This window comes from Geotrypetes seraphini, chromosome 7 (assembly GCF_902459505.1).
Source record: "Geotrypetes seraphini chromosome 7, aGeoSer1.1, whole genome shotgun sequence".
Classification (NCBI taxonomy): Eukaryota; Metazoa; Chordata; class Amphibia; order Gymnophiona; family Dermophiidae; genus Geotrypetes; species Geotrypetes seraphini.
The window spans coordinates 61,898,507-61,910,791 of record NC_047090.1 but is presented as its reverse complement, the minus strand read 5'-3'; the positions used below and the strand labels follow the sequence as shown (position 1 = coordinate 61,910,791).

Below are 12,285 nucleotides of genomic sequence, written 5' to 3'. Positions count from 1 at the left end.
ATATGGGAATAAAACAAAAGGACTAAGGGGTTCAATAAGAAAAGAAAAGTAGCATGTTAGCCGAAAGCATCAATGAATAAGAAGCTCTTTAAAGCTCCTTTAAATTTATCTAAGTTCTGCTCTGCCCAAAGATAAGTAGGTAATACGTTCCAGAGTATGGGTGCAGTCACTGAGAATATTGTTGTTCTACGGGTATTTATTATTTTTTAAAGAAGGAACCCAGAGTAGATGTCCAGAGGATCTTAAGGATTTATTACCGTATTTTCGCGGATATAACGCGCACCCGTGTAAAATGCGCACACGGGTATAGCGCGCAGAAATCACAATGACATGTACAAAAACTTTTGTATACCGCGCTCACGGGTATACCTCGCATGATGCCCGACGCTCCTTTCGCCCGCCCTGACTTTCCGTGCGCTGTCCCGACTCTCCGTTCACCCCCCCTGACTTCCGTGCACTGCCCTGACTTTCCGTGCGCTGTCCCGACTCTCCGTTCACCCCCCCCTGACTTCCGTGCACTGCCCTGACTTTCCGTGCGCTGTCCCGACTCTCCGTTCACCCCCCCTGACTTTCCGTGCACTGTCCCCCCTTGAAGTCCTGTCCCCCCTTGAAGGTCTGTCCCCATCCTGAAAGCCTGATGCCCCCCCCCCCCGACGTCCGATACATCCCCCCCCCCCGGCAGGACCACTCGCACCCTCACCCCGAAGGACCGCCGACTCCCCAACAATATCGGGCCAGGAGGGAGCCCAAACCCTCCTGGCCACGGCGACCCCCTAACCCCACCCCGCACTACATTACGGGCAGGAGGGATCCCAGGCCCTCCTGCCCTCGACGCAAACCCCCTCCCTCCAACGACCGCCCCCCCCCCAAGAACCTCCGCCCATCCCCCAGCCGACCCGCGACCCCCCTGGCCGACCCCCACCCGCCTTCCCCGTACCTTTGTGTAGTTGGGCCAGAAGGGAGCCCAAACCCTCCTGGCCACGGCGACCCTCTAACCCCACCCCGCACTACATTACGGGCAGGAGGGATCCCAGGCCCTCCTGCCCTCGACGCAAACCCCCCCCCCCCCCCAACGACCGCCCCCCCAAGAACCTCCGACCGCCCCCCCAGCCGACCCGCGACCCCCCGGGCCGACCCCCCCCACCCCCCTTCCCCGTACCTTTGGTAGTTGGCCGGACAGACGGGAGCCAACCCCGCCTGTCCGGCAGGCAGCCAACGAAGGAATGAGGCCGGATTGGCCCATCCGTCCTAAAGCTCCGCCTACTGGTGGGGCCTAAGGCGCGTGGGCCAATCAGAATAGGCCCTGGAGCCTTAGGTCCCACCTGGGGGCGCGGCCTGAGACACATGGTCGGGTTGGGCCCATGTGCCTCAGGCCGCACCCCCAGGTGGGACCTAAGGCTCCAGGGCCTATTCTGATTGGCCCACGCGCCTTAGGCCCCACCAGTAGGCGGAGCTTTAGGACGGATGGGCCAATCCGGCCTCATTCCTTCGTTGGCTGCCTGCCGGACAGGCGGGTTTGGCTCCCGTCTGTCCGGCCAACTACCAAAGGTACGGGGAAGGGGGGTGGGGGGGTCGTGGGGGTCGGCCAGGGGGGTCGCGGGTCGGCTGGGGGGGCGGTCGGAGGTTCTTGGGGGGGGCGGTCGTTGGGGGGGGAGGGGGGTTTGCGTCGAGGGCAGGAGGGCCTGGGATCCCTCCTGCCTGTAATGTAGTGCGGGGTGGGGTTAGGGGGTCGCCGTGGCCAGGAGGGTTTGGGCTCCCTTCTGGCCCGATATTGTCGGGAAGTCGGCGGTCCTTCGGGGTGGGGGTGTGAGTGGTCCTGCCGGGGGGGGATGTATCGGACGTCGGGGAGTCGGCCGGGCAAGAGGGCTTGGGCTCCCTCTTGCTCCGATCGTGGATGCGGGTGCGGGTGGGAGCGCGTGCGAGCGGTCGTTCGGGGTGGGGGTGCGAGCGGTCCTGCTGGGGGGGTGAATCGGGCGTCGGGCGGGGTGGGAACTATGTTTAAAAACTTTTGTATACCGCGCTCAGGCATATAACGCGCGAGGGGTATGCGCGGTAGGTAAAAACGCGTATAACGCGCGCGTTATATCAGCGAAAATACGGTAGATTCATAAGGTATAAGTTATAATGCTGCTTTATAGAGCAATGGTCAGACCACACTTGGAACACTGTGTCCAACATTGGTCTCCCAACCTAAAGAAGGATATAAAACTGCTGGAGAGGGTGCAGAGACGAGCAACGAAGCTAATAAAAGGTATGGAGAACTTGGAATATGAGGAATGACTTAAGAGACTGGGATTGTTCTCCCTTGAGAAAAGGAGACTGCGAGGGGATAGGATCGAGACTTTCAAAATACTGAAAGGAATCGACAAAATAGAGCAGGAAAAAAAATTATTTACAGTGTCCAATGTGACACGGACAAGAGGACATGGACTGAAGCTAAGGGGGGACAAGTCCAGGACAAATATCAGGAAGTTCTGCTTCACGCAACGAGTGGTGGACACCTGGAATGCTCCCCCGGAGGAGGTTATTGCGGAATCCACCGTTCTAGGATTTAAAAGTGACTAAAATTATGCCAGGTGTACACCTGGCTGGGCCTCCGTGTGTGCGGATCGCCGGACTTGATGGACCGAAAGTCTGATCCGGAGATGGCAGTTCTTATGTTCTAAGATTTTTATCGAGGAATGCTGGTTCTTTAGTTTTGAGAGTTTTGAATATTAAAAGGGTAATCTTATAGGTTATCCTGTATTGGACTGTTAGCCAGTGGGCTTTTTTTAAAAGAGGGGTAACGTGTTCGTATTTTCCAGAGTTTGTAATCACTTTGATGGCAGTATTTTGTATTAACTGTAAGTGCCTGATGTCTTTCTGACAGATTCCCTGATATAAGGAGTTACAGTAATCTATTTTCGAGATAAGTGAATGAATTAAAATATTAATTGATGATGGTTCTAGGATTTTTGCCAGAGATCTAATCATTCTAAGTCTGTAAAAGCAGCTTCTTACCACAGAACCTATTTGTGAACGAAAGTTGAGTCGGTTGTCTATAGTTACACCTAAAATTTTAATCATGTTCACAGATTTGATTGGAATGCTATTCCACCACTCTAGACACAAGGAGCTTGCTAAATACTGTATTCAGAGTGCTCACTTAGCAGCTCCCCACCCCATGGCCCAAGCAGAGGGCTGTCGCCTTCCTGCACATGCTGGAGAAGAGGGTGGGGTCTGTGAAGAGCTGCTATGGCAGTGGAGAGGTGCTTGAAATTGGTTTGCAGGAGACTACTTAACATATAGAGCAGTGGTCTCAATTTCGTAGCCCACCAGGTACTAGTTTGAGGCCCTCAGTATGTTTATCATAATCACAAAAGTAAAATAAAACAGTATGTCTCTTTAGCTATAAATTACAATATCATTAGTAAGACTTAGCCAAAAGGAAAGATTTATAAACTATAAAGAGTTTTACCTCATGCATTATTGTCATTTCTTTAAAATAAGACATTAACTATTTTTTTTCTGAGACCCTCCAAGTACCTATAAATCCAAAATGTGGCCCTGCAAAGGGTTTGAGACCACTTTTATAGAGGAAGGGTTAGAGTCACTCCCTGCACTTTCCCCCTAGGCAGATAACTGTAAAGTTAGGAGGCCGGTGCTGGGAAGAGGAGCACACATGGCAGCCCCATGTGGTCAGGTAGCAGGAGATGATGCGGGAGGAATCTCACAGTTGCAAAGGGAGAGAAATGGGTCCCCATTTCCTGTGCTGAAGGGAAACATTAGAGGGCAGTTCTAGCCTGCAATTCCCATTTTACCGATAATCAGTGATCCTTTGTGAGAATACTCCAGTTAGGAATACTCCAGTTAGCGGTAGTGTTAGTGTACAGCCCGTAAAAGAGGTCGGAGAGAACCGCTCCCCCCTCTCCTTTGAGTCCGGTTGTGGACAACAAATTAGGGACCCAGATTCACACCCCTTCCTCGGAAAAGCTCTGCTTAAATCGGAGGGGGGGAGGGGGATGCTGCACCGCCCCCTCCTTCTCCGGGCGGCGCGGTTGGCCACATCCTCTTCCTGTGGCCGCGTCCGGTGGAGCTGCGGTCGTCCCTCTCTGTCTCTCCTGGGCCGGCAAGCAATGTCCTCCACTCCCATCCGCTCGCCCACCTTGCAGCAGCACAGGATGAAAAAGGACGAGTCCTTCCTGGGCAAGCTGGGCGGCACTCTGGCGAGGAAGAAGAAAGCAAGAGAGGGTGAGTCCGACTCCCAGCAGTGAACTAGAGAGGTTGGCCATTCACGAGCCTCCAGCTGGCACAAGCACAGTACTTACTTTTATGCCTACTGAAATTCACTTTATCAAACAATAGCAAACTTTTAAATGTATACAGGCATGACATGCATTATACTGAACTTTAAGGTATATCTCCAAGTGCACTAACTTGGATTATGTTTTGCTCTTAAACAATTCCCTCATTAAAAACCAACAATTTAATTATCAGTCAGGCATGCTAAAGTATCATGAAACCAGATGTATTATTGCGCTATAAATTAGTATTGTAATTGTTAAACAGCTGTATTCCGGTTCTTCCTCCTCTCTTTACACTCTGTTCTGCCTTTTAAACTCAAAAAGTGAACTGTGTCTAACTTTCCTCTTAAGATCGTCAGAAATAGTCTTAAAATTAAAGGTAATACTTTTTTTTTAAAGTGGGGCAAAGCATTAGTAAGACATAATCTTGTCCCAGCTCAGATTTTGTTTCGGAAAGATTTAAAAGATAATTAAAGATAGGACAACAAAGCATGCTACTTATTTCTCTTACAACTCTGCCTTTTTTTCCTCCTTAGGCAGGCCAACTTTCAGAGACACAGTTTGATAAAAGACTATACAAACCCAGGCTTATCTTAGCGGGGTTTAAAAAAGGTTTGGATAAATTCCTAAAAGAGAAGTCCATAGGCTATTAAGATGTCTTGGAGAAATCCACTGCTTAATCTTAGGATAAGCAGCATAAAATCTATTTTATTACTTGGGATCTACTTGGAACCTGAGTTGGCCACTATTAGAAACAGGATTCTGGGCTTGATGGACCTTGGTCTGTCCCAGTATGGCAATTCTTATGTTCTTAACAGAAAACAAATACTGTAGAAGCTCAATTATCTGGACATTCAGTTATCTGGACTTGTATTATGTGGCTCACTCGGCAATTGGTATTGGCGCCAAATTCAAAGAACAACACAAAATGCACACACATCCTTTTCATGTTGCCTGTTATGCTGTCACGATTGTATGTGACACACGAATCTTTGATTTAAAATGTCAGAAAGAGAATTGTGTTATCGTTGTGCAATAAAGTAAATATTCAGTTTTTGATGAATGGAGATTTGGGCTGAAGTAGGCACATCAGCAATATCGGACTTAAAAAGCAACAACTTCTGAACCTGTATTGAAATTGGCGCCAAATTCATAGAGCAACACAAAATGCACACACATCCTTTTCATGTTGCCTGTTATGTTGTCACGATTGTATGTGACACACAAATCTTTGATTTAAAATGTCAGAAAGAGAATTGTGTTATCGTTGTGCAATAAAGTAAATATTCAGTTTTTGATGAATGGAGATTTGGGCTGAAGTAGGCACATCAGCAATATCGGACTTAAAAAACAACAACTTCTGAACCCATATTGAAGTTTACCTGCGCTCTGGATAGCGAAGATGGAAGTTTGAAACAAAAAGTGATGAAGAAACCACAAAATGAACTTTTGCCGGATGCTGTTTTTGCTTGGTTTTTGCAGAAACGATTATCTGGGCAACCAATATATGGATCTTTATTGTGTGGAAAAAGCATTGGAATTCAATCCAAAGCTCAGTGGCGTTCTTTCTTTTAAGGCAAGTTCTGGGTGGTTGGGAAACTTTAAATCACAGCATTGAATTCGCAAACTGGAGATACATGGAGAAAAAATGCGAATGGTATTGCAGCTGACACTTTCACAGGTGATGCTCCAGGAAAGCGAGTATGATTTAGAATTTGTCTACAATGCTGACGAAACGGGTCTAAATTAGAAAGCTTTTCTGAGCAAATCCTTAGCATCATGGTGTGAAAGGTCATCTTCAGGTTATAAAGTCAGCAAGGACCAGGTTACTGCCATAGTTTGTTCTAATGCCAATGGAACTCAGAGAATGCCACTTATTGGGAAGTCTAAAAATCCCAGATGTTTTAAAAGCATCAAAATTCCCTTAACCTATACCCATCAGAAGATGGCACGGATGAACACAAATCTTTCTGGACTGGTATGACAACAGATTTATTCCAGAAGTCAAGAAGTTCCAAAAAGACATTGAGAAAGAAGGAAAATTCTTACTTTTGCTTGATTAACGCACCCCCGCAACCCTCTGTGGAATTCCCGCTAGAGCGGGAAAATGGAATGTCTATAGTCAAATTTTTGCCTCCCAATGTGGCATCGATTTTGCATCTGATGGATCAAAGCATCATTGAAACATTAAAGTATTTGTACAGTAGAGAATGACACGGGAAAAAAATTTATCACCGTCCCTGACCCATCCCTGTGAGCTCGTCCCCGTCCCGTCCCCGTGAGCTCAATCCCCGTCCCCGCCCTGCAAACTGTCAGATCCCATTCGCATAAGCCTCAAATAGTTATGATTTTATACTGAACTTATTTATTATTAAAGTATAAAGAGAGACAATATTCTGTATAATTGTCATTATCCCAGGACAAGCAGGCAGGTATTCTCACTAGTGGGTGATGTCATCAGACAGAGCCCCGGTACGGACGTCTCACAAGCACGTGTTGCTTGTAGAAACTTAAAAGTTTCTAGATGCCCGCACCGCGCATGCGCCGGTGCCTTCCTGCCCGGAGGTCCGGGCGTGTCTCCTCAGTTCTTTTCTTTCCGCGGAGCTGAGAAGTTCAACTTCATCATGCGCTAGCTGAATTCAGTTAAATTTGCCTTCCTTGTCCGCGTTTTCGCTTTCTTTTCATTACAGTTAACAGTACTTTTCTTTTTCAGTAAAAAAAAAAAAAAAAAAAAAAGAAGATTATTTCCTCCGGCGGGTCGAACGGGCCGGCCACGTGGCTCAGGCCCACTGGCTTCGACCTCGCGGCGGAGATTTTCCGGCCTATGTCCCGGCCAATCACCGGGTTTAAAAAGTGCAGCAAGTGCCAACGCGCGATTTCACTCACGGACCCTCACCGGCGCTGTTTGCAGTGTTTGGGCCCTGACCACATTCCGAAATCGTGCAGGCCTTGCTCTACCCTTACGGCACGCTCATTCAAGCGGCGTTGCCTATTGTGGGAATCGATGTTCAAGATGGACGCAGCTAAGGATCCCTCAGCCTCCACTTCATCTGATACCTCCCCGGTTCGGGCGAAACCGGTATCGACCCCTCCTGCATCGAGTGTGGTGAAACCGGCATCGTTCATCCCGACACCATCCACGAGCTCGACGTCGGTGCCTGCCCCGGTCTCCTCGGTTCAGGTACCTCTTCCTTCCACAGTGCCACCAGTGGTCATCAAAGTGCCGAAAGCTACTAAGCAGAAGCACTCGGCCTCGAAGGAGCGCGATGACCGTGCAGGAGGACCCCCTTTCGGTGCGGATCCCTCCTTATCGGCTTCGCTACGGTCCGTGCTGGAAGCTCAATTCGTTGAGCTCATGCAGACCATCGGACCCGGGCTCATCGCCGCCATACAGGGTGACCTCCCGGTACCGGTCCAAAGGGGCGGTCCGCCCCCTCCCCCTCCTCCACGCCGTTCGACCTCGAAAACCGACGAGGACGAACGGGGGAGGGCGGCGATGCCCATGCGGCAAGCCTCGCTTACCGATATGCCGCCATTAGAACCCATTACGCCTCCGCGCCAACATGGGACCAGACCTCCGATCGATACTCAAAGCCCTGGGCATAGTCAGGAAGAGTTCTTCCGTACTCCTTACCAGACTTGGGTAGCATCGCAAGAATCCGCATCGCAACCCCAGTTGCGATCCACCGCTTCCAGCCCTATCCACCACTTGGGGGCCTCGGGAGACCATGCGATGCACAGACGATCCCGATCCCCGTCCCGCCACCGAGACGGGCACCGATCAAGACACTCATCCTGGCACTCTTCACGCCATTCGGAGGTGTCACCGCAGAAAAAACTGCAACGTAGGGGATACTCCTCATCAGAGGTGTCCCCTCCGGAGGGCCCGGAGTACGAGGAGACACCGGTGCCCGATTCTCCTTGCCACTCCCCGATGTCCATGGACCCGGAGGCCTCCTCCTCCTCCAGCCCGTCCCACAGACCGACGCTGGCGGATCAATTGTCCTTCTCATCATTCCTCCGACAAATGGCGGATGATCTGGATGTGACCCTTGACACGGGCTCCCGATACTCCAAAGAGTATCTGGACACCATGCATTTACCTAACCCTCCAACGGAGTCGCTTCGGCTCCCCCTGCATAAATTGCTGGATCAGACCTTCATGCAGTGTTTCGAAACACCGTACTCCATACCGGCGATCCCCAGCAAACTCGATGCTCGATACCGCATCGTGCACCATAAAGGGTTTGAGGGCCCTCAACTCTCCCACCAATCCCTACTGGTCGAGTCCTCTCTTAAACGCTCTCATCCCTCCCAGGTCTACGCCTCTGTACCGCCGGGCCGAGAGGGGAGAACGATGGACAAATTTGGTAGAAAATTCTATCAAAACTCCATGATGGCGTCACGGGTGCTGAACTACAATTTCTTTTTCTCTTCCTATCTGGAGTTCTTCTTGCCGGTGCTCCGCAAGTTCACTCCGTTCATAGACAACCAAGCTCGATTCGAGTTCGAGGAAGTGGTAGCCTCCCTCTCCCAATTACGCCTCCAGCTGATGCAATCCTCCTTCGATGCATTCGAACTCTCGGCACGTGCTGCCGCAAGCGCGGTAGCCATGCGTCGCCTGGCATGGCTCCGTACAATCGATATGGATCCCAACCTCCAGGACAGACTCGCCAACGTACCATGTGCTGGAGCTGACCTGTTCGATGAGTCTATCGAAACTGTTACCAAGAAGCTGTCGGATCATGAAAAATCTTTTCAATCCATCCTGCGGCCCAAACCCAAACCTCAACAGTCTCGACCTTCCAGGCCACCCCTGATTTACCAGCGGCGTTACATGCCCAGACAAACGCCTGCTGCGAGACAACCTGCGAAGAGACAACCTCCCCAGAAGTCTCAGCAAAAACCTCAGCCACCGGCTGCACCTAAGGCTCCCCAGCCCTTTTGACTCCCCTCCCGGGAGCATAACCGACACCGTTCTGCACTCAGCCTCTCCCATAGGGGGCCGCCTCCATCTTTTTTACCATCGATGGGAGGCCATAACCACGGACCTATGGGTCCTTACCATCATAAGAGAAGGATACTCCCTTCAATTCCATCGGGTCCCCCCGGACCATCCTCCAAGAGAGTATCCTTCAAGCTCGACGCAGACCGCCCTTCTTCTTCAGGAAGTCCAAACCTTACTTCAGCTTCGGGCTGTCGAGCCGGTCCCGTCAGACCAATTGAACCGAGGGTTTTACTCCCGGTACTTCCTCGTCCCGAAGAAAACGGGCGACCTGCGACCCATTTTAGACCTTCGGGCCCTCAACAAGTTTCTGGTCAAAGAGAAGTTTCGCATGTTGACTTTGGCTTCTCTATACCCCCTCCTCGAGCAGAACGACTGGTTATGCTCCCTGGATCTCAAGGAGGCCTACACTCACATCCCCATTCACCCGGCCTCCCGAAAGTTCCTCAGATTTCGGGTGGGAAATCTGCACCTACAATATCGAGTGCTACCATTCGGCCTATCTTCGTCCCCCAGAGTCTTCACAAAGTGCCTGGTGGTAGTGGCCGCGGCACTCCGGGACAGGGGTCTACAGGTGTTCCCATACCTCGACGACTGGCTCATCAAGGCCCCGTCAGCCCCAGAGGTCACTTCGGCGGCCTTGGCTACAACCTACTTCCTCCAGAATTTGGGCTTCGAGATCAACTTTTCCAAGTCTCATCTACAACCCACCCAGTCCCTCCCCTTCATCGGAGCGGTCCTGGACACCACCCGACTCCGAGCATTCCTGCCTCTGCAACGCATGGAGTCTCTTCTTCATCTCTGCCAGTCGGTGTCTACTCGCCAAACCCTACCGGCGAGACAACTGATGGTGCTCCTGGGCCATATGGCCTCCACAGTACATGTGACACCCTTTGCCAGACTCCATCTCAGGATCCCCCAGTGGACCCTGGCATCACAGTGGAATCAGACGTCCGATCCACTATCCAAACACATCTTAGTCACACCTGCTCTTCGGCAGTCTCTACTTTGGTGGATGACCTCTTCGAATCTATCCAGAGGTTTGCTGATGCACTCTCCCCCCCATCAGAAAGTTCTCACAACCGATTCGTCGAATTATGCATGGGGGGCCCACCTGGATGGTCTCCGCACCCAAGGATTCTGGACCAGTGCGGAAAGACTACACCAAATCAATCTACTGGAACTCAGAGCCATCTTCAATGCGCTCCAAGCTTTCCAACACCTACTTCACGACATGGTAATCCTCATTCGCACAGACAATCAGGCCGCCATGTATTATATCAACAAACAAGGAGGCACGGGCTCGGCCCTCCTTTGCCAGGAAGCTCTACGAGTCTGGGACTGGGCGGTGCGCCACAACGCCCTCCTCAGAGCAGTCTACATTCAGGGGGAGAACAACGTCTTAGCAGACAAACTGAGTCGTCTACTACAACCGCACGAATGGACTCTCCATTCCAGCCCCCTTCACCAAATCTTCACACAGTGGGGGACGCCTCAGATAGACCTCTTTGCGGCTCCCCACAACTCCAAACTGCCTCAGTTTTGCTCCAGGATCTACACCCCTCATCGCCTCGAGGCAGATGCTTTTCTACTGAACTGGGGGAAACGATTTCTATATGCGTTCCCACCATTCCCGCTGATCCAGAAGACTCTGGTCAAGCTGAAACTCGAACAGGCCACCATGATCCTAATAGCTCCTCGGTGGCCCAGACAACCTTGGTTCTCCCTCCTACTTCAACTCAGCAGCAGGGAACCAGTACCACTTCCAGTGTTTCCTTCACTACTTACTCAACATCAAGGATCACTGCTTCATCCCAACCTGCAGTCTCTCCACCTGACAGCTTGGTTCCTCTCAACGTAACCCCTCACCACTTCTCTCAAGAAGTGAGGGAGGTCTTGGAAGCTTCCAGGAAGCCCGCCACTCGACAATGCTACTCCCAGAAATGGACTAGATTCTCCTCATGGTGTGTTTCTAAATCAAAGGAACCTCAACGAGCTTCCTTATCCTCCGTGCTGGACTATCTCCTACACCTATCTCAATCCGGGCTCAAGTCTACATCCATACGAGTCCACCTGAGCGCTATTGCGGCGTTCCACCAGCCCCTACAAGGGAAACCCCTCTCGGCCCATCCGGTGGTCGCCAGATTTATGAAAGGACTCTTCCATGTTAACCCTCCTCTCAAACCACCCCCAGTAGTTTGGGACCTCAATGTAGTCCTGTCCCGTCTCATGAAGCCCCCGTTTGAACCACTCAACAGGGCCCCTCTTAAGTATCTCACCTGGAAAGTGCTTTTCCTGGTAGCCCTTACGTCCGCTCGCAGAGTCAGCGAACTCCAGGCACTGATGGCGGATCCACCATTCACAGTATTCCATCATGACAAGGTGGTCCTCCGCACTCACCCGAAATTCCTGCCTAAGGTGGTCTCAGAATTTCATCTCAACCAATCCATTGTACTTCCAGTATTCTTCCCTAAGCCCCATTCTCACCACGGAGAATCGGCCCTCCACACTCTAGACTGTAAACGTGCGCTGGCTTTCTACCTGAATCGCACCAAGCCTCACAGAACCACTCCTCAACTTTTTGTCTCCTTCGACCCTAATAAGTTGGGAAGACCCGTATCAAAGCGCACCATCTCTAATTGGATGGCGGCTTGTATCTCTTTCTGCTATGCCCAGGCTGGATTATCACTTCCTTGTAAGGTCACAGCCCATAAGGTCAGAGCAATGGCAGCCTCAGTAGCATTCCTCAGATCAACACCAATCGAGGAAATTTGTAAGGCTGCCACCTGGTCCTCGGTTCACACATTCACCTCACATTATTGTCTGGATACTCTCTCCAGACGGGATGGACAGTTTGGCCAAACAGTATTGAAAAATTTATTCTCTTAAGTCGCCAACTCCCCCTCCATCCCACTGAGGTTAGCTTGGAGGTCACCCACTAGTGAGAATACCTGCCTGCTTGTCCTGGGATAAAGCAATGTTACTTACCGTAACAGT

General features: G+C 51.0%; 1 protein-coding gene across 1 annotated transcript in view; it reads left to right on the top strand.

The window, feature by feature from the left end:
* The first annotated feature begins 3,744 nt into the window (after positions 1-3,744).
* PARVB (parvin beta) overlaps positions 3,745-12,285 on the top strand; it is a 276,144-nt gene continuing 267,603 nt past the window's right edge. Inside the window, exon 1 of the mRNA XM_033952575.1 lies at positions 3,745-4,230. Coding sequence (XP_033808466.1) covers positions 4,002-4,230 — 229 coding nt within the window. The 5' untranslated portion in view covers positions 3,745-4,001. The remainder of the gene's footprint in view (positions 4,231-12,285) is intronic.